This window comes from Euprymna scolopes, chromosome 39 (genome assembly GCF_053919585.1).
Source record: "Euprymna scolopes isolate OS-2025 chromosome 39, ASM5391958v1, whole genome shotgun sequence".
Lineage (NCBI taxonomy): Eukaryota > Metazoa > Mollusca > Cephalopoda > Sepiida > Sepiolidae > Euprymna > Euprymna scolopes.
Window position 1 is genome coordinate 72,056,461 of NC_136520.1, and position 22,290 is coordinate 72,078,750.

The following is a 22,290-nucleotide window of genomic DNA, read 5'->3' on the forward strand; positions in this document are numbered from 1 at the left end:
ATCTTTGTTCAACATAATGTCTCAACATTTAACACAAATACATTAACTCCTCTCCTAATTAGCCCCACACCCTTAAAAAAAAAAAAAAAAAAAAAAAAAAAAAAAGAGGAGGTAATTCCTGAGAAGATGAAAAAAGAATAAATAGTACACTACACCAAAAACAAAGAAAAAACGGTAAAGGTAATCCATGGGAAGATGGTCTCGTGGTAACAGATACTACATTGCTCCCTATTCCAAAGGCGGATGTAATATCTGGGAGGAATAGTCCCACTTCCTTAAAAAAAGGAGGAGGTAATTCATGGGAAGATGGTCTCTTGACAACAGATACTACACTGCTCCATATTCGAATCAATTGTTTGGATCTCTCTTGCAATTGGTTCACTGCATAAATTTTCTAGCATTTTTTTTTCAAGCTTTTTTTTCTCTTTTTAAATTAGTTCAGTTACTCGTAGGATTACTGGAATGACTGAATTATTTCTTTGATTCATTTCATATTGAATATGAGACCTTGATGTTTACTTATCTTTTCTTTTTCAGGTACTTTTAGCTCAGTAGAGAGAATGACTTCAACTAAGGTTGCTACTCGCTCATACTTTTCCCATATCGCTATGTCATGTTTAGCAGACATGTTTTCTATCTAGCTGTAAGAATTGCATAGCCATGGCGGACGGGGTACAGTTCTCCCGGTATGTTTTTAGGCTGTACTCCTATACTGGATGTCTAAAAATTTTTTTTGCAGATGTTCTAGTAGAGATATTTACAGAGTCCATGGTGTGGCATTGTGTAGTAGTTGTTAATACGAAGAAACTTACAACTAGATGCCAGGTGTGTGTGTGCATGCATGTGGAAGTGTGTGTGTGTGTGCATGCATGTGGAAGTGTGTGTGTGTGTGTGTGTGCATGTGCATAATTGTGTGTGCGTGTGTATAAGTGTGTGTGTGTGCGTGTGTATAAGTGTGTGTGCATGCGTATATGTGTGCACATGTGGGTGTATGTGCATGTGTGTGGGAGTGTCTGTGGGGGGGGGGTATGTGCGTGTGTTTGGGTGTATGTGGGAGTGTATGTGTTTATGCGTATGTGGGAATGTATGTGTGAGTGTGTGTGTGTGTGTGTATTTGTATGTGTGTGTATGTAGGAGTGTATGTGTGTGTGATATGTGTATGTATGTGTGTGTGTGATCTCAACCGATACATTGTTCTTATCTTACCTCAGTTCGTTCTCTTCTTCTGGAGTCAAAACCTCTGAATCCAGAGTCTGTCCTTTTATCAACGGTGCCAAATATGGTTCTTTGGAGTAAAGGTTCTCTTCGATTTTATGCACCCGCATCTCTAGTCGGTCATCAGAAAGTAATTCACCCCGCATCTGCAAAAATGATCAAGAATTTGTTAAAATTTGAAACAAGTTACACGGAAAAAAAAAAAAAGTTCATTCGGGATAAAAAGCAACAAAGACATGCAAACTGCTTTATGTTGCTCAACCTTTGGATGCTTTCTCTGATGAATGTCTTGACACCAATGATCATGGCCAGATTATTTGATGTGTTGGTATTGGTTGCAACTTGGGATCCATGCATTATTGAATTATTAAAAAAAGTTCAAACCTTTATGACCTAGAAATGATTTGAAATAGGGGTGTGTGAATGAGAAAAAGTGAAAGTAGTTCAGGGAGACATCTTCTACAGGAGAACCGACTACTTATACCACTAACAAGCTGAATTTGTCTGACGTTATCCATATGGATTGGTTGGTTGGTTGGTTGTTTTTGTTTTACGGCATATCAACCTTTTTCAGGTTATTTAATGCCGAATCTAGTTATTTTGAGGAACGATTTTTAATGGAGTATATATTTTTTTTTTTTTAAGTCAGATTCTATTTAACCCATAGTTGGGACCCTAACTAACTAACCGGGTCAGAGTGGACTTGGGAGCAATGGCAATTAAAGGGTGGCTCCACACTCCCCAAGGCCCGCAAGGTAGGGCCTCACCATCGGATATAGTTTAAGGTCATATCCAAGACCAATCCATATGGAAGACTTGGAGAAAAATGATCACCCCATTTATTGCTTAAAAATTATCCAAAATCATATTTACTTTTTTTTTGATAGAATTTGAAAAAAATTAGTTTTTCCATATTTAATTTTGATTCCAATTAATGTATGCATGCAGCGTCAGTGACCACAGCTCTCCAAATTGTCGAGCCATGGTAATTTCGGGAAGACAAGTAAAGATGCCAGTTTTCCGTTGCTTTTTGTGTTGCTTCGATGGTGTATCTCTTCCCGCGAGTTAAACGTGCCCCAGATACCAACCTGGAAATTTCTACGATTCGGCATCATACATACAGCGCTTAACTTTCCCAAATGGTCACCCAACTGGTATTGGCCAGGCTCATCGTTGCTTAACTTCAGTGATCTAGCAAGAACCAGTGCACCAACATGATTATGCCATATACTAATATTAATTTAGAGTAAATTTTTTAAAAATACTGTTGGACCTTTTTTACTTTAACGCTTTATGACCTGGTTGAACTAATGCGTTTTTTTACTTTTTGATTCTTCTCTTATAACAAAGAAGCTCCTATTTTTTTTTTAATTTAAGGTTGACAACATTTTCAATTTAAAATAATTTCATCATCCTGCTGATTTTATTTTTAGGTGATAATATAAAAATATTATTTGACCTTTTATGATCTTGTTGAACTAATTCATTCAGTCGTAAATAAATGAATATAACGGCATAAATAAAGTGGGAATTGATTCAAACACATCTTGTACGTATTAGTTCAGTATCTGGGTAGATGCCAGATACGTCTAGATTGCAACTGTCCATTGCTTACATTCAGTATGCCGCCATGTGTCTCAGAGAGTGGAGGATTTTGTTTGTTGTCAAAAACACTTTTTCTAAGCACTATGGATAATAATCAATGTAAGTTTATGAAATGCAAAAATTCTCAGTGATAGTTTAACTATTGAATTTTACAAGTTTTCCAGTTTGAAGACAATCATAGTATTATTACCCTGTGAAGTACAAATTTTTCTGATTCCAATACCCCCAAAAGTTCCAATTTTTCTGATTCCTGAGTCCGATTAATCGTCCCAACACTACTAGGCACTATCCTTAAATATCTAAGGATCTATGTACAAGGGTTTCTCAGGACAAACCTGGCTTGAGGATAATTTTTCCTTAAAAAGAAACCTTGACCAAATATTCAAAATCATGTTGTATTCACAGATTCCCTCAGTATGACTAACCCAACTAAATAAAATTAACAATAAATATTTTTTTTTAAATCATCTACATCAAAATTCAGGTCATAAAGTGTTAAAAATTTAGTGATCCGGTCGCCAAGCATAAATTGATCAAAACTCTGATACAGAGGGGCAAAAGAGTTGATCCAGAAACAAGATATTGCACTTGTCTCGTCTGCCCTTCAAAGTTACAACAAACAAATAACGACTCAACTTACTTTCATACACATTATGGTCTCAACTTAACATAATGTTCGAGATGTAAATGAGAATTTTAATGCAATATTCGATTATTGATGTATCTCATATAGAGATCGAGTGTTAGTCCCTTGATTTCTGAGAACTTTGTCTGAAAGAACTGAAACAAAAATCTAATTTATAAAACTCACTATGTCTGTTTGTCTGTCTGTTTGTCTCCATATTTTCAAACTCTATCTCTTCCGAAACTAAAAGTCGCAGAACGGCGCTAGGGGTCTCAAACGATTGGATTTTTTATCGATCATTCTTTTATGGGTCTTTAGCCAATCAAAATGGTTTTTAAGGGATCAAAATTGAAAAAAAATCGTTATACATTTTGTGCATTCATCTTAGTTTATTTTTAATCAGTTCATATACGTGTCACCTTGGTAAAGTGGTAACATCACCAGCTTTGAATGCTACACTTTTGCTTTCAGTTTCAATTCTAGCTGATGGCACCCAAATATTTTTTTTTTTTAAACTTTTGAAATCACGACTCTATAATAATATATACAAAATCTAGACAAATTAAAATATCATATTTCAGCGTATTTTACAACCGGGCAAAGTCGAGCATCATTCCCTGCTAGTTATACATAAAATGAAACTAAGAAATAGACAATCACTGGAAGATTGAGACGCAATGAAATACAAATAGCAGCCCTTAAAGGGACAGTATCTACTCAAAAAAGAAAAAAAAAAAGGACCTCATATATAAATTAGTATAGTAGAATCAAGTGTTAGCCCCAAAATGGGGCCCCTTGGTCTTTTCAAACTGACTGAAGCAAAAAAAAAAAAAACAAGCTATACTCTGTCATGCATATATGCACACTGACAAAAAAAATTTTTTAAAATAGACATACACACTTTGAATATTTTACAAACACAAGCAAATCAATATATAAAACGGTTGTTAAATATGATGATGCTGCTGCTGCTGATGAATGCTATTAACATGCCTTCACAGAGTACAAAATAGACTTCGTGGTTTAGTGAGGGATGCCCTTTCCTCTTCCCTGCAACCTCTCTCCCACAGAAGAGAGACGTTGCGAGCCTGTCTTTGTTTTATCATTATTTCCATGGCAGGTGCTCGTCTGAGCTCCAATCCCTCGTCCCCTCCTCGCCAATCTTTCACGAGAAACACCCGTCTGGCTGAAACTACTGTCAATAATTTTCCCCACTCTTTATCTGTGCCTAAATCCAAACGTAGATTCCATGAACAAAGCTTCTTTCTTAGAACTGCACGCCAGTGGAACTCTCTACCGCTTGCCTGTTTCCCACCTGACTACAACTTGGACGTCTTCAAGTCCAACATAAACAAACTCCTGACAAACCGCCCCCTTAAGTAAGACACTATCAAAACCCCTAATACTAATGATTACTACAATACTATCTCATTGATTACTGTACATGCAATAACCTTTAGCCCTGAGTGGCCTTCGGGCCTTGATAAGTGGTGACCCCCATGTAAAAAAAAAAAAAAAAAAAAAAATGTATTCAAGAAGTGATAAAGGATAGATTTGAGAGAAAGAGGGATAAATAAAAACCTGGCCAGAGAAATGTTAGTTTGGAAGTCAATTTCTAAAAGATGTCCAATACATACCAGCATGTAAAATGGTTGTTGATGATGATGATGATGAATGGCATCAATATTCGTAAATGAATTAAAAAAAAACAAAAAAACTTTTACCTCTGATCCGCCGCTTGATATTCCGTCATCTCCGACTCGGTCGTCTGAAGTGGCATCCGAATCGGTGAGGTAGTAGAGGGGTTTCTCGGGCATTCCAGAGAGACCGAGCAATGCATTCATGTGGAAAAGGAGTTCATCCACTTGGTATTCTATCTCCGCCAGAGTGAATTCCTAAAAAGATTGGACATGATTAAAAGAAATCACAACCAGTAACACATATCAAAAGACATTTTTGCAGGTTATATTATACATCTATATATAAAGCTAAATATGTTTGTATGGATGGTAGAAAACAGACCTAGAACTTTCTGCAGGCTCATAACACTCAGTTCCCTTATTTTATCCTCACATTCCATAAACAATGTTTCTGACAAAGAGGAAAGAAATGCTGTTTTCTGGGTCGAAATTTATCCATAAAAAACTTATCATTGGGTAGTATTTTTAACTTGAAGTGGTTTCATGCCTTGCCTGGAGTAATTTTTATAATAAAAAAAAAAAAAATTGCTGGACCTTTCCACATCAGATCCCGATATATAAAGTTCAGACAACTAAGCTACCTGAAATTTTTGTACAAAATGATTTGTTTATAGTGGTGAAGGCTTTGTGTAGAACGATCCATACTTTTTGGAACAACTGCTAAACTCAATCAATGACTGCCAGGAGAGAGCAGACACGTCTTAACAAAGAGTGAGGGTGGATGTCTACCAGTGGATCAACCCCCCCCCACCAGATACGAACCTGGAAATTTCTACATTATATATATATATATATATATATAAATAAAATCATCCACATACAGTACTGTTTCACTGCTTCACAGCTCATCAGTGTGGCTAGACAGGCAACTGCCTCAAGCCAGGATCGAAACCTGACTGCCCAAATGACAGTCAAGGCTTCTCACCATTATGCTATTATATATATATATATATATATATATATATTTCCAACTGTTTTACAACACACATCAATCTCTAATAAATTGTTTGGTAAACTTCTGTTATTCAATGAAACACATGTAAGACATACTACATAAAAATATGAATAAAATACTCTAAGTGTGAATTAAATACATTTTCTGGTTTTGGAATGATAACTAACAAGATATTATTTAAAAAAGTATATTACATGTATTGTATTTTTATTTGGTCAGATGGACGATCCATATTGTAATATTTCAGGAAATATACCTTCATCAAACTGAGAGGGCATGTCTCCCAGTGGTTTTTAACCTTCTCCCAAATTCTACATCTTGGCACAATATGTACAGCGTCCACTATTCCCAAATGGCCACTCATTTGGTACTGACCAGACTCATCATTGCTTAACTTCAATGATCTAACAAGAACCATATATATATATATATATATATATATATATATACACACACCAAGTTAAAGGTATTCAGGAGATAAAACTCATAAATTAAAACAAGGTTATTAAGAGTGCTCAATAAAAAGAGCAGAGTATAATATTTTTATTTATATAGACAAATATTACAAAGTCGCTACACTGAAGATGCTAATGTTTCAGAACAATTGGTTAATTGCAAAACCAAAGGCACCTCAAGTGACAGAATTGAAAATTCAAAATAGCTGGTTTTACAAATGAAGGGAGAGAAATATTTTTTTAATTATAAAATTAAAATATTTACTCGTTAACTTGAAGTGGGAGGGGGGGTGATACTAAGTGACATTATGGTCACAAGGAAAATTACATTTTAATTTTTTTGTGAAATTAAATATTTCACAAAAATTGGATTAAATTTAAAAAAATATATATTTTTGAATTAAAATAGATATACAGAAAAACTATAATTATTATTATCAAAAAAACAATTTTTTTAAACCAATAAACATTATGATTATTTTATTTTATTCTTTTTTTTTTTCAGCAAAAATTGTTGAATTCAGTGAAATTCCTATGTGACTTACAGCCGGTAGACTTGGGTCTCCAGAAGTCGTAGAGTTCTCATTCTTTAATCCTGTCCAAGTGAGGAGTTTCTGCCAGACAAATATCAAGGAATCCCGAAGACTCATAGCACCAATTCTTTTCTGTTTGTAACTTGTGTGGTTTGACGACAGGATTGCCAAAATCTGAAAAAGTAAAGAAAAAAAACTTAAAATAATTAAAAAAAAAACAGGAATTTTTTTCTTTAAAATGGTACAAAATGTTGATAAATCTAATTCAGAGTTTCCTAACGGGTCCATACTGCTAACCAGAGGGGTGTTATGGCAAATTTTATCATAATGGGGGTTGGTTGGTTATTTTTGTTTCATGGCATATTACCCCTTTTCAGGTTATTTAATGCTGAATCCAGTGATTTTGGAGAAAAAAAAATTTTTTTAGTAAAATATATTTGTTTTCTTCAAGTCGGTTTCTATTTAACCCATAGTTTGGACCCTAACAGGTACTACCACTCCGGGCCAGAGTGGACCTGGGAGCAGTGGCAATTAAAAGGTGGCTCCACACTCCCCAAAGCCCACAAGCTGGGGCCTCACCATCGGATATAGTTTAAGGTCATATCCAGGACCTCATAATGGGGGTTCCCTGAAATCCTTTAGTGGGGCGGTGAAAGAATGAGAGCTTCTAGTAACATTACAAGGAGTAACATTACAAGGAGTATCTCAACCGATTTTCTTTGGAATTTACAATTCAATGTGGACATTGATTGCATCACACTTATCTTTTATTGGAAAAATTAGTTTAAGAATCAAACCCCGTAACGTTAACAAAACTATTATGAATATTCAATTATTAATTTTCACTTAAATTATATACTACCACTACTACCACTAACATGGACTAAAATGTCTAGTATATATTTATTTACTTACATAAGCTGAGAAAAGTCCAGCTCCTGTGATAAGGTATGCGACAACAAACAGCTTCCCTGCCAGGCTAGAATCTGAATAAACTTCTGCAAAGTCAGAGTTCCTTGTGAGTAAAGCTGTCATGACAAGAAAGCCGGACCAGAAGTTGCTGAAACTACCAACAAATGAGCCGAACGCCAGGTGACCAAGGCTCGTGTAAGCCGTGATGACGCCAACAAGGAATACCTGCATAATAAAGAGAAAATAATGTCAGATTTTTAAAACAACATGAACGGTAGTTTCAGGATTGCGGGAGATATATTATCGGGGAATCTAACCACTCTGGAATTAACAATTGACCAAAAATTGTAATAATGGACGGAAAAAGCTAAAAGCTAAAAACACCAATTCTTAAGACGTGCCCATTTAATCTGCACCGTTGCATTGCTTTACCTTTTTCATTTCCTTGTCTCAATTGTTTCTGGATATCCAGTAAGAATTTTGCATTTTCAATGTTGACAAACGAGGTGATGCCATTCAATTGCATTGTCATCCACTATGCATGATGAAAAACAAGATAGAATAGAAATTGAACCTTGGTTTCGTAACACTCGCTTCCTTTATTTTATCCTTTAATTCTCACATTCCATGAGCGAGGTGTCTTACAAAGAGGGAAGAATTGCTGTTTTCTAGGTCAAAACTTATCCATCTAATACTTATTGTTAGTTTTTAAAGTTTTATTTTTCTTTTAGCTCTTTACATCAAGTGGTTTTATGTCTTGTTTGGAGCGATTTTAAAAAAAAAACAAAAAAAAAACAGCAAGACACTGTTTTATATGAACATCCAATCAATCATTAGAAAAAAAAAATCTATGAAAAAAATAGTATGGCTATCACATAAGAATAATGATAGTAAGATAATATCTTTGTATTATAGTATGAGAGTCATGTAATTTTTATAGAAATTACTCTAGACAAAGCATGAAGCTACTTGAGCTAAAAAACAACAAAAAAAAATTTCAAGGTTAAAACCAGCCAATGATAAGTGTTAGATCCTGATCCAGAAAATTATAGGAGAGTGAAACGATAAAATTGTCGCCCCTAGAAGAGACGACATGATTCCATTTCCGTTTAGTGAAAACTGTTTTTCTTTTTTGTTGTTGCAGACCATCTACTAGTTGGCCAGTTGTGTACAAATCCTAAGAGCAATAGGAGCCTTCTATCATGTCTGAAAGTGATACAGTGTTCAATGAGCGAGATTGGAAATGCACTACTGTACAACCCATGCTTTCTACTGATCCAAGTTATAACAACAGCACCCTCAAAATGCAAATCCGGATGATTGAACGCTTAAGGGCACAGCTCAACAAAGTTTTCGGCCACGGTTATGGTCTTTGTTGTGGTTTCAAGTGAGGGCCACATTATGCCACCTCACATCTTCAAAGTTGACTTGAAAGTCAACACCAAAGTGTACCTGGATGTGCTGAAGAGTGTGGTGATCCCCTGCTGCAATCAGGTGACCGCTGGCAGACCCTGGGTGTGGCAGCAGGAATCGCGCTGGCTCATAAGTCTAAAGAAACGCAGGTTTGGCTTCAAAAGGAGTGCTACGACTTTGTACCCTTCTCTCACTGGCCTCCTCCTACTCCGATTTGAACCCGCTCGTTTGGTCATACGTCAAGAACATCACCAACATAACCTCTCACAATAACAAAGCCAGCCTAATTGCTGCCATCTGCCAAATATTCACCAAGCTCCCACCAGCACTTGAGAAGAAGACATGCTCTCAGTTCCGGTGGTGATTGAGGCTGAAGGCGGCTACATTGAATAGCTGTCAGCTCTACTACATAATCAAGTTACCTGAATTGATGTTTTCAATAAAAGCTTTAAAATAAAGGTGTGGTGTTGTTTTCTTTAGGGTAACAAATTCATTGTTCCACCCTGTACTATTGGCAAGTATTATCAATTTTATATTGGTATGTATTTATGATATTACCAGAAAAAACAGTTGGAAATAAGTCATACACCATCCACTATGACTATACAATTCCTACAGTTACGTATTTAGTAAATGGAGCTTTTGAACGTGACATAATGATATGGGACAAGAAGGAGAAAGGAGCAACCTTAGTAGAAGTCAGTGTCCCCAATAATGCTGAGAGTCATATGGATAAATTTTTTATTTTTGAAATCACAACTTTATAATATACAAGAATCGATAGAAAATTGACTTTATAATAATATATACAAAATCTGCATAAAAATTAAAATATCATATTTAAGCGTATCTAAATGATACAACTCTGCTTACTCCTCCTTCAATGACAAGAAAACAGGCTTTGCCTCCAAAACTCTATCCTCGAGTAATAGCTGGCCTTACTTAATTTTAGGTAGATGTTCAACGGTTGAAAAAAAAAAAAAAAAAAAAAAAAAACACTTACCGTGAAGATGATAATTTCTTGCGTAGCTTTTTTGTAGACGTTTTCTATCATGGCAAAGAGGGTCTTGTAACGTGACAGGGAGAGGAATTTGAAAATGGACAAATAAAGGACAAGACCCAATTGCAGTTTTAAGATCTGAAATAAAAAAATTAATTTATGTACAAATATTTTAATGATGTTGCAATCCTTTGGCATAATCAGATTCTAACCATTCCACACATCATTACCAATCGGTTATAGTCAGCCAACATACTTCCTAATTTTCTGCAGAGTGCTACTGAAAGCAGTGACAAGGCAAATCAGTTTGTTTTTCTTCAGTATTACTGACCTATTATTATTTAAAAAAACAAATAAAAAGAAACTTTTCATAGCTTTGCCAAAATCAACTTCGCAATCTAGTGGTGGATAATTTCTTCCTTTTCCTACAACTTTTTTCTCACAATGGAGACATTGCTAGTCTTTCTCCACTCCATTATTATTTTCATGGTAAGTTCTTGATGGAGTTCAAATCTGTAGATCCCCCCCTCCCAATAGTCACAGCAAACCCTCGTCTAGCTAAAACCACTATAAAAAGCCTTCCTTTTTATTTTTATCTAACGTACTTCCTAATTTTCTGCAGAGTGCTAGTGAAAGCAAATCAGTTTATTGTTCTTCAGTATTTCTATTGTGAAGCGATTTATTGAAATAAAATAGAAGAAAACGACATTATCGAAAAATATAAAATAAAAATTAACAAAATTATAAAAAGATAAAAATAACACAATTAGTCTTTAAACATGTTTTCAATAATTCTTTAAAAAAATTAAAACTAATTTCAATTTGGGAAACTCTGAGCTGATGTACTTCCATATTTCCAGCATAATACTACCGGAAGTGGTGACAAGGCAAATCAGTTCCTTCACTTTTATTGTTCTTCAATATTTCTATTGTGAAGCGATTTATTGAAATAAAAATAGAAGAAAACGACATTATCGAAAAATATAAAATAAAAATTAACAAAATTATAAAAAGATAAAAATAACACAATCTTTATTTTCACTTTTAATAACAAAATTTTTTTTAAATAATAGTTTTTATTTTATTTGAAATTTAATAAATATGTTTATGAAATTATAAATATAAGCCTTTTCATAATTTAAAAAATAAGCTTTTTTTATAATTTTAAAAATAAGTTTTTATTTGAATTTATAAAATAAATGTTTATGAAAGTATAAATACAAAATTATTGAAATCAAAATAAATCAAATTATTGAAATGAAATTAACAAAATTTCAGACATCATAAAAAAAAGGTATTCAATACATTTTTGAATTTTTATACAAAGGAATTACCACTTATTAAGGCCTAGAGGCCACTCGAGGATAGGAATTAAAGAGTGTACAGTGGTCAAAAGGACAATATCATAGTAATTCTTAGAAGTGTAAATTTGGTAAATTGGATTAAGGGGAATGGCCCATCAAGAACTTTTTTATATTGGACTTGAATACATAATATTTCCAAAATAGTTTCAAAAGATTTTAAAAAGTGTTTTAAAAAATAAAAGAATGTAAAAAGTGTTTCCAGTAATTCTTAAAAAAAAACGTAAAGCCCACAAAAATGTTTTCAATAATTCTTTTAAAAAAAAATAAATAAAATAAAACTAATTTCAATAATTCTTAATTAAAATAAGACTGAAAAACCTTTTCAATGATTATTAAATAAAAAAGAAAGATCAGAAAAATGTAATAAAAAAAAAAAAAAAGAGTACATGCATAAGGGAGATATAGAAGTGAGAGAAAAAAAGAAAAAGTGCTTCCGGTAGCACTATGCTGGAAGTTAGGAAGTATGTTAGCTGACTATAACCTTCCAATCCTCTCAATGTTTTTCATCATCAAACTGACAATTTCATTAATCCTTATTCTTCATGGACTTCTCGATTTCATAATTGGTGACCTATTATTTAAAAAACAAATAAAAAGAAACTTTTCATAACTTTGCCAAAATCAACTTCGCAATCTAGTGGTGAATAATCTCTTCCTTTTCCTACAACTTTTTTCTCACAATGGAGACATTGCTAGTCTTTCTCCACTCCATTATTATTTTCATGGTAAGTTCTTGATGGAGTTCAAATCTGTGGATCACCCCCCCCCCAATAGTCACAGCAAAACCTCGTCTAGCTAAAACCACTATAAAAAGCTTTCCTTTCTTTATCTGTGCATCTAAAATTTAATGGAACTTGTATGAGCTCAAGTTTGTTTCCAAAAATTTAATATCTGTGGAACACAATGCCACGAGACTACTTTCCAGTTGACGGCAACATGGTAATTTTCAATAGACTAGCTACTTTTATCTGGTTTGTTAAGGATGGGTTAGCAATCCAATATGGTTTCCAGAGAGAAAAGATTTTGGAAAAAGGAAAAAGAGAAAAAAGGAAAAAGAAGAGAAAAAAGGAAAAAGGAGAGAAAAAAGGAAAAAGGAGAGAAAAAAGGAAAAAGGAGAGAAAAAGAAAAAGGAGAAAAAAAGAAAAAGGAGAAAAAAGAAAAAGGAGAGAAAAGAAAAAGGAGAGAAAAAGAAAAAGGAGAAAAAAAGAAAAAGGAGAAAAAAAGAAAAAGGAGAAAAAAAGAAAAAGGAGAGAAAAGGAAAAAGGAGAGAAAAGGAAAAAGGAGAGAAAAACGGACAAAGGAGAGAAAAATGGACAAAGGAGAGAAAAAGAAAAAGGAAAGAAAAAGAAAAAGGAGAGAAAAAAAGGACAAAAGAGAGAAAAGGAAAAAGGAGAGAAAAGGAAAAAGGAGAGAAAAGGAAAAAGGAGAGAAAAGGAAAAAGGAGAGAAAAGGAAAAAGGACAAAAGAGAGAAAAAAGGACAAAAGAGAGAAAAAAGGACAAAAGAGAGAAAAAAGGACAAAAGAGAGAAAAAGAAAAAGAAAAGAAAAAGGAAAGAGAAAGAAAAAGGAAAGAAAAAGGAAAGAGAAAGAAAAAGGAAAGAGAAAGAAAAAGGAAAGAGAAAGAAAAAGGAAAGAAAAAGGAAAGGAAAAGAAAATAAAGTAAAAAGAAAATAAAGTAAAAAGAAAATAAAGTAAAAAGAAAATAAAGTAAAAAGAAAATAAAGTAAAAAGAAAATAAAGTAAAAAGAAAATAAAGTAAAAAGAAAATAAAGTAAAAAGAAAAAAAAGTAAAAAGAAAAAAAACTTGAAAGAAAAAAAACTTGAAAGAAAAAAAACTTGAAAGAAAAAAAACTTGAAAGAAAAAAAACTTGAAAGAAAAAAAACTTGAAAGAAAAAAAACTTGAAAGAAAAAAAACTTGAAAGAAAAAAAACTTGAAAGAAAAAAAACTTGAAAGAAAAAAAACTTGAAAGAAAAAAAACTTGAAAGAAAAAAAACTTGAAAGAAAAAAAACTTGAAAGAAAAAAAACTTGAAAGAAAAAAAACTTGAAAGAAAAAAAACTTGAAAGAAAAAAAACTTGAAAGAAAAAAAATCCAACTGCAACCAAATTTCATACAATATTTAACTGTAGCCAAGTTGTGTTTAGGATAGAAATCCAATGTGGCTTTCAGAGAGAAAAGATTTTGGAAAAAGAAAAAAAAGAAATGAAGAAAAAAAGAAAAAATAAGGAAAAGAAAAGAAAAAAAGACAGAAAACATTGAAAGATAAAAGATAAATAAAAGAAAAACAAAAAAAAGAAAGAAAATGGGCAATGAAAAAAAAACAAAAAAGCTTACCTCATCCCAGAACGTAATGAATGAAATGTCCACAAACTCCTGATAGAATGTACTCCGCAGATTCTCGATCACTTCGGACACCAAAACAAATCTGTAAATGTAGCAGACCATGTAGAGGATGGACGCGATGCAAATGGACATCTGTAAGGAGAGAGGAAAGCAAGGAAATAATCGATAATCTTTCAAGATGGAATCACAGATGTTGTGTGCAGATCACTAAAAGATATGGAAACATACTCACATCCAATACTTTCCAAGTGTGCTTGAAGATTCGTTTCTTGTAATAAATTGTGTCAACAAAAAAATTCTTCAGGCTGAATAGCATCAAGATAACAAAAAGAAGCTGAAAAACAAAAAAGAAAAAATCCATCAATTACTACTAATATTACTATTTTTATCATCATTATTACAATTATTATTTCTTCATCATTATTATTACAATTATTATTTCATCATCATTATTACAATTATTATTATTATTATTATTACAATTATTATTATTATTACAATTATTATTTCATCATCATTATTACAATTATTATTTTATCATTATTATTACAATTATTATTTTATCATTATTATTACAATTATTATTATTGAAATTATTATTTTATTATTATTATTATTATAGATATTACAATTATCATCATCACCGTTACTCTATATTTTAAAACGATAGCATGTGTGTTCTTTTGTGTGTCACGCTTACATCCGGGTCATTTAATTGTTATGTACTTCTATTTCTTGTCATAAATAATTGCATTAAGAATTCTTCATAAGTTTTGGTTTCAGTTTCGACTATAACTGATGGCAGTTAAATCATCTATTTTTTTTATAATTTTACCAAGAATTTTTCATAAGTTTTGGTTTCGGTTATGGCTGAAGGAACTGAACTTTATATATATATATTTTCATGAGTTTTTATTTCGGTTTCGATTCAAGCTAATGCACCCAAGTCATATGGATATGTTTTTATTTTTGAAATCGCAACTTTATAATATATAAAAATCGATAGAACATTATCTCTATAATAATATATACGAAACCTGCAAGAATTAAAATATCATATTTAAGCGTACTTTATGACTGGGCTTTACCGAGCGTTCGTGCTAGTTTGGATAAATACTTTTGCAGTTTTAACAAAAGAGTTACAATAATAACATTTACACTAAACATCTATAGAATGCCAACATCAATATATTACATATGAATGAGACCCCTGTGGAATTTTAACAGGTCCCGCTGGTTTATATATTAATATCGTAGCACCTTTAACGTACGTATGTATGTGTGTGTGTCATGGTTTCCAGATTATAAATTATTCGATCGGGAGATCCTATTTATTAAAAAGAAGGATAGAAGGTGATAACATACTACAAACATTAGATTATTATATAGATATGCTAATTTAATGTTTGAAAATGTGTTATCACCTTCTGTCTCCCTTTATAATAAATAGGATCACCCGATCACCGAAGACGCAATGTGTCAAAAAAAAAAAAAAAAAGTGTTGCTTTTGAGCATGAAACTAAAATATATCTTCTTGGTTTTCTAGCTAGGATCCAAGTGTAGTATCTATTCTGTCTAAAGATAGTATAATGATATCGTGGGGTTTCTGTTTGTACCAGGTGTCCATACAATGTCACAGACTCCTATAAGGATGTTTTTGTTTTTTTTTACATAGGCGTCGCCACTTATCAAGGCCGAGAGGCCACTCAAGGATAAGGGTTAAAGAGTGAACAGCAGTCAAAAGGGCAATATAGTAATCGATAGGAATGGAAGTTCGGTAAATTTGTTAACTTAAGTGGAACGGCTCATCAGAAACTTGTTTACGTTGGACTTGAAGACAACCAGATTGTAGTCAGCTGGAAAGCAGGAAAACGGAAGACAATCCCACAGACGGGCAGTTCTAAGAAAGAAGCTTTGTTATTGGAATCTACGTTTAGGTTTAGGCACAGATAAAGAGTGGGGGGAATTATTGATAGTGTTTTCAGCTAGACGAGTGTTTCTTGTGAAAGTTTGGCAAGGGGGGACCATAGATTGAAGCTCAGTCGAACACTTTCCATGAAAATAACGATAAAGCAGAGACAAACTCGCAACATCTCTTCTGTGAGATAGAGGTTGCAGGGAAGAGAAAAGGACATCTCCCACCAGGCCACAAAGTCTATTTTGAACCCTATCAAGGCAGGACAGGTCCTTTCTAGCAGCTCCTGCCCAAATGTGGCAACAGTATTCCATCCTTGGACGTACCTGGTTCTTATATAGATAGAGAAATGCATCTACTGGATCGATAGAAGGATCCGACCATTTTTCCAGCGGCCTTGGCAACAGATTTGATGTACGTATTCCACTTAAGGTCAAGAGTAAAGGTCAAGCCTAGAAGCTTGTCAAAACTTGAGGACTCCCCAAGACGAGTTGGAGATAAACCGTAATAATCAGATATATTTTGACACTACATTAACCAGATTACTTAGATAAAAACTTTAACTGTTTTTTACATGAGGGCGACAATAATATCGCAGTGTCTCCATTCTCGCTGAACGCCCATTAATCTCTTTTTAAAAAAAAATGATTTTCTTTATAAAAATAAAGTTAATGGATCAATTTATGTGATTTTTGGAATATGATATTTTTCCCTTATTTTTGTTAATTTTTTTTATATAGGAGAATTCTGGACAAGAACCAAAAGTTTTTTTTCTTTTTCTAGCGGCAATCTGTTGACTAAGTCCTTCAGCAAATACACATGGTACGCATGCAACTTTGTGTGTGGAGAGGTATTGGAATTGTGCTGGTAAGCTTTTGTCTACAACTTCAATCGAACCAGGCTTTTAGATTGCAAAGAAAAGGGTATCACTTGTTTATAGTATCATTATTCTACACAACTGCAGAACAAATAGAATATGCAACGCTTTTATTATACATTTACCATTATTCAGAGTTAGGGCTCTCCCCTGGACCCAAAACCACCAGAGTCGGACCAGTGTTGAAATGGTTTTCTCAATGTTGGCTGAGGTATGGTCCTTGTCATCCTGTGCTGTTCTATAAAGTCCACCCTCCTGGGTTTGTTTTATCACCCTTCGAGAAAGGGGTTAGTTTATGGCTAATCACCTAAGGCACCCCTGCCAGGAAATACCAACAGGATTGTTCAGGCGTTTTTTGCAGTCTAGAGTGCTCCTTCTCTAAGACACTGGCTTTTTAAATCCCACTTTTCGTGACCTTGTGTCACATTTTCCTGTCGTGGGAGTGAAATAAACATTCATGAGAGCTGGAGAGTTGGAGGGACAATGTGGAGTGCAAATCCAACCTCTCGTGGCACCTCTTGTACAACAAATTCAATCAGAAGCCTCTGCTTTACTTTTCTCATTCAAGTGTTTTTCTTTGTATGCTATTGAAGGGGAGGTGGCTAACCCCCCCTACTGAGGTATTGGGAAGGTGCTTCATCCTCTTCTAACAAAGTCTGCCTCTGGTTGGAGCAATTCCTGTACTCTTTTGTTACAAACTGTTCGTTTCTGGTTGATCATCTAGTGAGAGTGTGTGTGTGTGTGTGTGAGAGACTGTATGAACCTGGGGGGGGGGCTGAGGTGCATAGGAAAAAAGAAATCCAGCATCCTTATTTCCTTTAATAATTACAAAAAAACCTTCTCAACCACTGATTGCCATGGCTAATGATACACTGCCTGAAAGTACTTTGTCCCAGATCCTCAGCCCAACATTCACAGGTAATATGAATCCAGCATCAAATACAACTGAGGTAATTGCTAAATCTGCTGCGAGGAAGTTGGGCTCTCTCTCCTGTGCTAGACGGTTACTCACACCAAAGAGTCTGCCTCTGGTTGGAGCAATTCCTGTACTCTTTTGTTGCAAACTGGTCGTTTCTGATTGATCATCTAGTGTGTGTGTGTGAGAGAGAGAGAGAGAAAAAGAGAGAGAGAGAAAAAAAGAGAGAGAGAGAGAGAGAGTGAGTGTGTGCGTGTAAGAGTGTCTGTTAGTGAATGTGCGTGTGAGAGACTGTTTATGAGCCCTGGGGGGGGGGGGCTGAGGTGTACAGAAAAAAAGAAATCCAACATCCCTTCTATATTGCTATGCATATAAAGAAGTCTTTAAGAATATTAAAAATCCAATTACCTCACAAATAAGAATGAATTTATCCCAATGCGTTATGTAGCGGAAGAGATGCGTGCAGGAAATGTGAGCCTCCGGAAGAGCTGAACCGATTCCCAAGAGATTCAGCCTTAAAGAAACGGAACTGAAATACAAAAGAAAAAAAAATTTCTTTTAAACATAAATTTATTATCAGGCGGATAAAAAGAAAGAAGTGCTCTAGTGTAAAGAAATGCAGCAGCACACAAATTCTAATCCAACAAAACAGGCCACGGACATTTTATTTACGAGAGAAAAAAAAAACTCTTTGACTGTGATGATGGATATTATGCTATCCAAAATTAATAAGAAATATTTCAAGCTTATTTCCTTTAATAATTACAAGAAACCTTCTCGACCACTGATTGCCATGGCTAATGATAGATTGCCTGAAAGTACTTTGTCCCAGATCCTCAGCCTAACATTCACAGGTAATATGAATCGAGTCAAATACAACTGAGGTAATTGCTAAATCTGCTGTGAGGAAGTTGGGCTCTCTCTACTGTGCTAGACGGTTACTCACACCTAAGAGTATCCTGTACTTCTACAAGGTCACTATTCGCACATGCATGGAGTATTATTGCCACATCTGGGCTGATGCATCTGCCACTAGTCTCTCGCTCCTAGGTAAGGTTCAAAAAAGAATCGCCAACCTAATAGGTCCCGCACTAGAAACCAAACTCCAACCTCTGTCCCATCACCAAAACGTTGCATCTCTGTACCTGTTTTATAAGTTTTATGGGATGTGCACTGATGAATTCGAAGCACTTATACCTCTCGATTAACCTGACAAGCAACAAAATCCCACCCCTACACTGTAGAGACCCCTAGATGCCAGAAAACCGTCTACTCGAATAGTTTCTGCCCTCGTACTGATAGACTTTGGAATTCCCTCCTGGGTTCCTGCTTCCTTGACTGTACTGACAGGCAGAAGTTATATCTCACTGCTCAACTCCCTACATAGTATCCCAATAAAATTTGGTCCCAATTAGTGTCAAAGTGGCACCGTGCCTTGTTTGGGGTGAAATGACAGTAAAAAAAAAAAAAAACTTTATATTTTCTTTGCAGATTAGCAAAGAAAAAAAGAAAAAAAATGGTACCATAGTTTAAAAAGATTTAATGTAATGATTTTTCATATTTTGTTGATTTCTTTAAATTTATAAAACAATCCTTTAGACATACATGAAATTCAAACGCGTGTATCGACATGGTGTCACATAGGCACCAGAAAATGTATTTTACTTTGTACTCCCTTCAAGAGGAGCACGGCACTAAATTAACTATATGTTACATTGCATCAGGTTAACCATACGTTACATCGATGCTTCTGAAAGACAAAGGATATACCCTGTAAGGGCAGCTGCATATGTAATTGTGAGGCAAGGATTGCACAATCTCCAACCACACTTCTCCTGAATTGGCACTGCTCGAGTCCAGTGGCAAGGAAAAGTTCAGGACGACTGGAAACAATGCCGAGATAAGCAGAGAGCACATACAACACCTGGAAGTCCCAAATGGTCACCCATCTGGTAATTTATAGGCTCATCATTGCTTAACTTTGGTGATCTGATGGGAACCGGTATATCAAACATGCCGAATCCAATGATTTTGAAGAACTAATATTTTTTTTTTTTTTTCAAGTCAGGTTCTGTTTAACCCATAGTTGGGACCCTAACGGGTACTACCACTCCGAATCAGAGTGAACCTAGGAGCAATGGCAATTAAGGGGTGGCTCCACACTCCCCAAAGCCCACAAGCTGGGGCCTTACCATTGGATATAGTTTAAGGTCATATCCAGGACCGTACCCAACATTACTATGCCATATAGATAGAGGGGTTTATATATATGTAAGGAGTGTATATAATGTATGTGGGTATATAATGAGTTTCTTTGAGTCATCTAGTGTTTCATAATGTTCCTTGGAAATGTGTGCATAACTGTTTGCACATATATATATATATATATATATATATATATATATATATATATATTACATATGTCAATACTTTTTCAACAGGACATAGAACAGTTTATAAACAAATAGTTCCTTACAACAAAAGAGACAGAACATCTTCATTCATCCGGGTCTTGGTTGACGAATCTGCAAACAACTGCAAAGAACATTCCTTCTAAAGAAACGACCACGAGTCTCCAGTTATATTTTCATACAACTTTTAGTCCAAATGCTTTTTGGTAAATTGCACACATCTTAGATTCTGCTTCCCCCAGTGTACAGGACCCTGAGGCCCTATCTCCAACGCTCTCCATCTGTCTATCTAACTGGCCATTGACTAACTGTATATATCTACTATTTGCTTGTTATTAAGTAATTCAACTTTTAACATGTAACTTTTAATCACGTTTCCTCTATTTCAATCTGTTATTTTAAGAAACCTATTTGCTTATTAAATGTATTTATTGCGGACTATTATCCTCATCTTTTCTTAGTTGTTTCACAACATTTCGGCCGACTATTCCTCTGGCCTTCGTCAGGTGGTATCCACGACAGGATAGGAACTCTGAATCTCTTGACTGCATCCACTGCAATTACTGCCTTCAATAGTTGTCGGTTCACCACATAATTGTTGTCTCAACACCTTTTGGCCAAGTAAGCCTCTGGCTGGCTTTGGGTAGGATTGAAACCACTATCTTCAGACGATTCTCACCTGGAACCATAGAGATTCAACATCTCTATCAACTGCGCCACAGGCCCCGAATTCCAATTGAATGATATATCTATTTGCTTGTGTATTTCTGACATTCTTTTGGTCGAGGTCACATTCCTGCTTTTTTTGTTCATTATTCTACACTAACCCTAACACTAACCCGTTCCAAATTCAGAACCCTATAAACATATTTCTCTTTGTGCAGAAACTAATTCTGCATAATTCCGACAAATAATAATAATGTTCTTTTATCTAACATTTTAAATTTTAATAATAGTTGATTTTCCTAAATCGATTATCAGCAAGGTAACCTGGTGTTGCCCGGCATAATCTAACAATGATAAAAACTACTGCGTTAGTAATGTGTACTCACCTATTCTTTTTAACCAACTAATCACGCGTTTCTATTTGCGTATGAACAAACAACCTCCATTAACCTCATAACTTTAATAAATAAAATAAACAGAACTAAAATGATTGTAGAAATTACCTGAACAGGTTGGTTGGAGGGTTGTAGACTGTGAATTCGATGATGATTTTTTGCATATGTTCATTTATCAAATTCCCTTCTTTCAGTTTCAACAATTTGGCCATGGCCTTTGACCTGTGAACATAAATCATTAAAAAAAAAAAAAAAAATTACAAAAATGTTTAAAAACTAAAAACATACAAAATGACAAGAAAGCAATTTTTTTTTTTTACAAACTTTTCTTTCTCCAACTTTACAACATGGCAAGGAAGAAAAGAAAAACAAAAAAGAAAGGAAACAACATACTGAGGATGGAGTATAGTTCTGAAATATATTCATGTTATAAATTCCAAACAAAATATTTATTTTCCTAATATTACATTGTGCTTTGGATTTCAAGCGCACTTGATGTGTATTTTATTTTATTCAAATCTTTTTAATATTTAAAAAATAAAGAACAATGTTTATTCAACGATTTAACAAAATGAATGCAATTTCAAACTTTGGTCTGACAGACCAATGAAAATGCAATTTCAAACTAACTGAAACCACTGTCATTAATTTTCCCCACTCTTTATCTGTGCCTAAATCAAAACGTAGATTCCATGAACAAAGCTTCTTTCTTAAAAGTGCACACCTATGGAACTCTCTTCCGATTGCCTGTTTCCTACCTGACTACAACTTGGATGTCTTCAAGTCCAACATAAACAAATTCCTGATGAACCCCCCCCCACCTTAAGACACTTTATCAAATCTCCAATGCTAACGATTACTACGATACTATCCCATTGATTACTGTACACGCAATAACCCTTATCCCCGAGTGGCTTCCGGGCCTTGATAAGTGGTGACCTCCATGTAAAAAAAAAAAAAAAAAAAAAACTTTGGTCCGGCAGACTAAT

At 34.3% G+C, this 22,290-nt stretch overlaps 1 protein-coding gene across 1 annotated transcript in view; it reads right to left on the bottom strand.

Annotated features, from left to right (window-relative positions):
• LOC145263864 (polycystin-1-like protein 1) overlaps nt 1-22,290 on the bottom strand; it is an 842,774-nt gene that overhangs the window by 5,978 nt on the left and 814,506 nt on the right. Inside the window, exons 57-65 of the mRNA XM_080120938.1 lie at nt 21,410-21,523; nt 18,238-18,358; nt 14,354-14,455; nt 14,113-14,253; nt 10,417-10,551; nt 8,004-8,225; nt 7,101-7,262; nt 5,170-5,340; nt 1,207-1,361 (exon numbers count right to left, since the gene is read on the bottom strand). Of these exons, the coding sequence (XP_079977064.1) occupies nt 1,207-1,361; nt 5,170-5,340; nt 7,101-7,262; nt 8,004-8,225; nt 10,417-10,551; nt 14,113-14,253; nt 14,354-14,455; nt 18,238-18,358; nt 21,410-21,523 (1,323 nt within the window). The remainder of the gene's footprint in view (nt 1-1,206; nt 1,362-5,169; nt 5,341-7,100; nt 7,263-8,003; nt 8,226-10,416; nt 10,552-14,112; nt 14,254-14,353; nt 14,456-18,237; nt 18,359-21,409; nt 21,524-22,290) is intronic.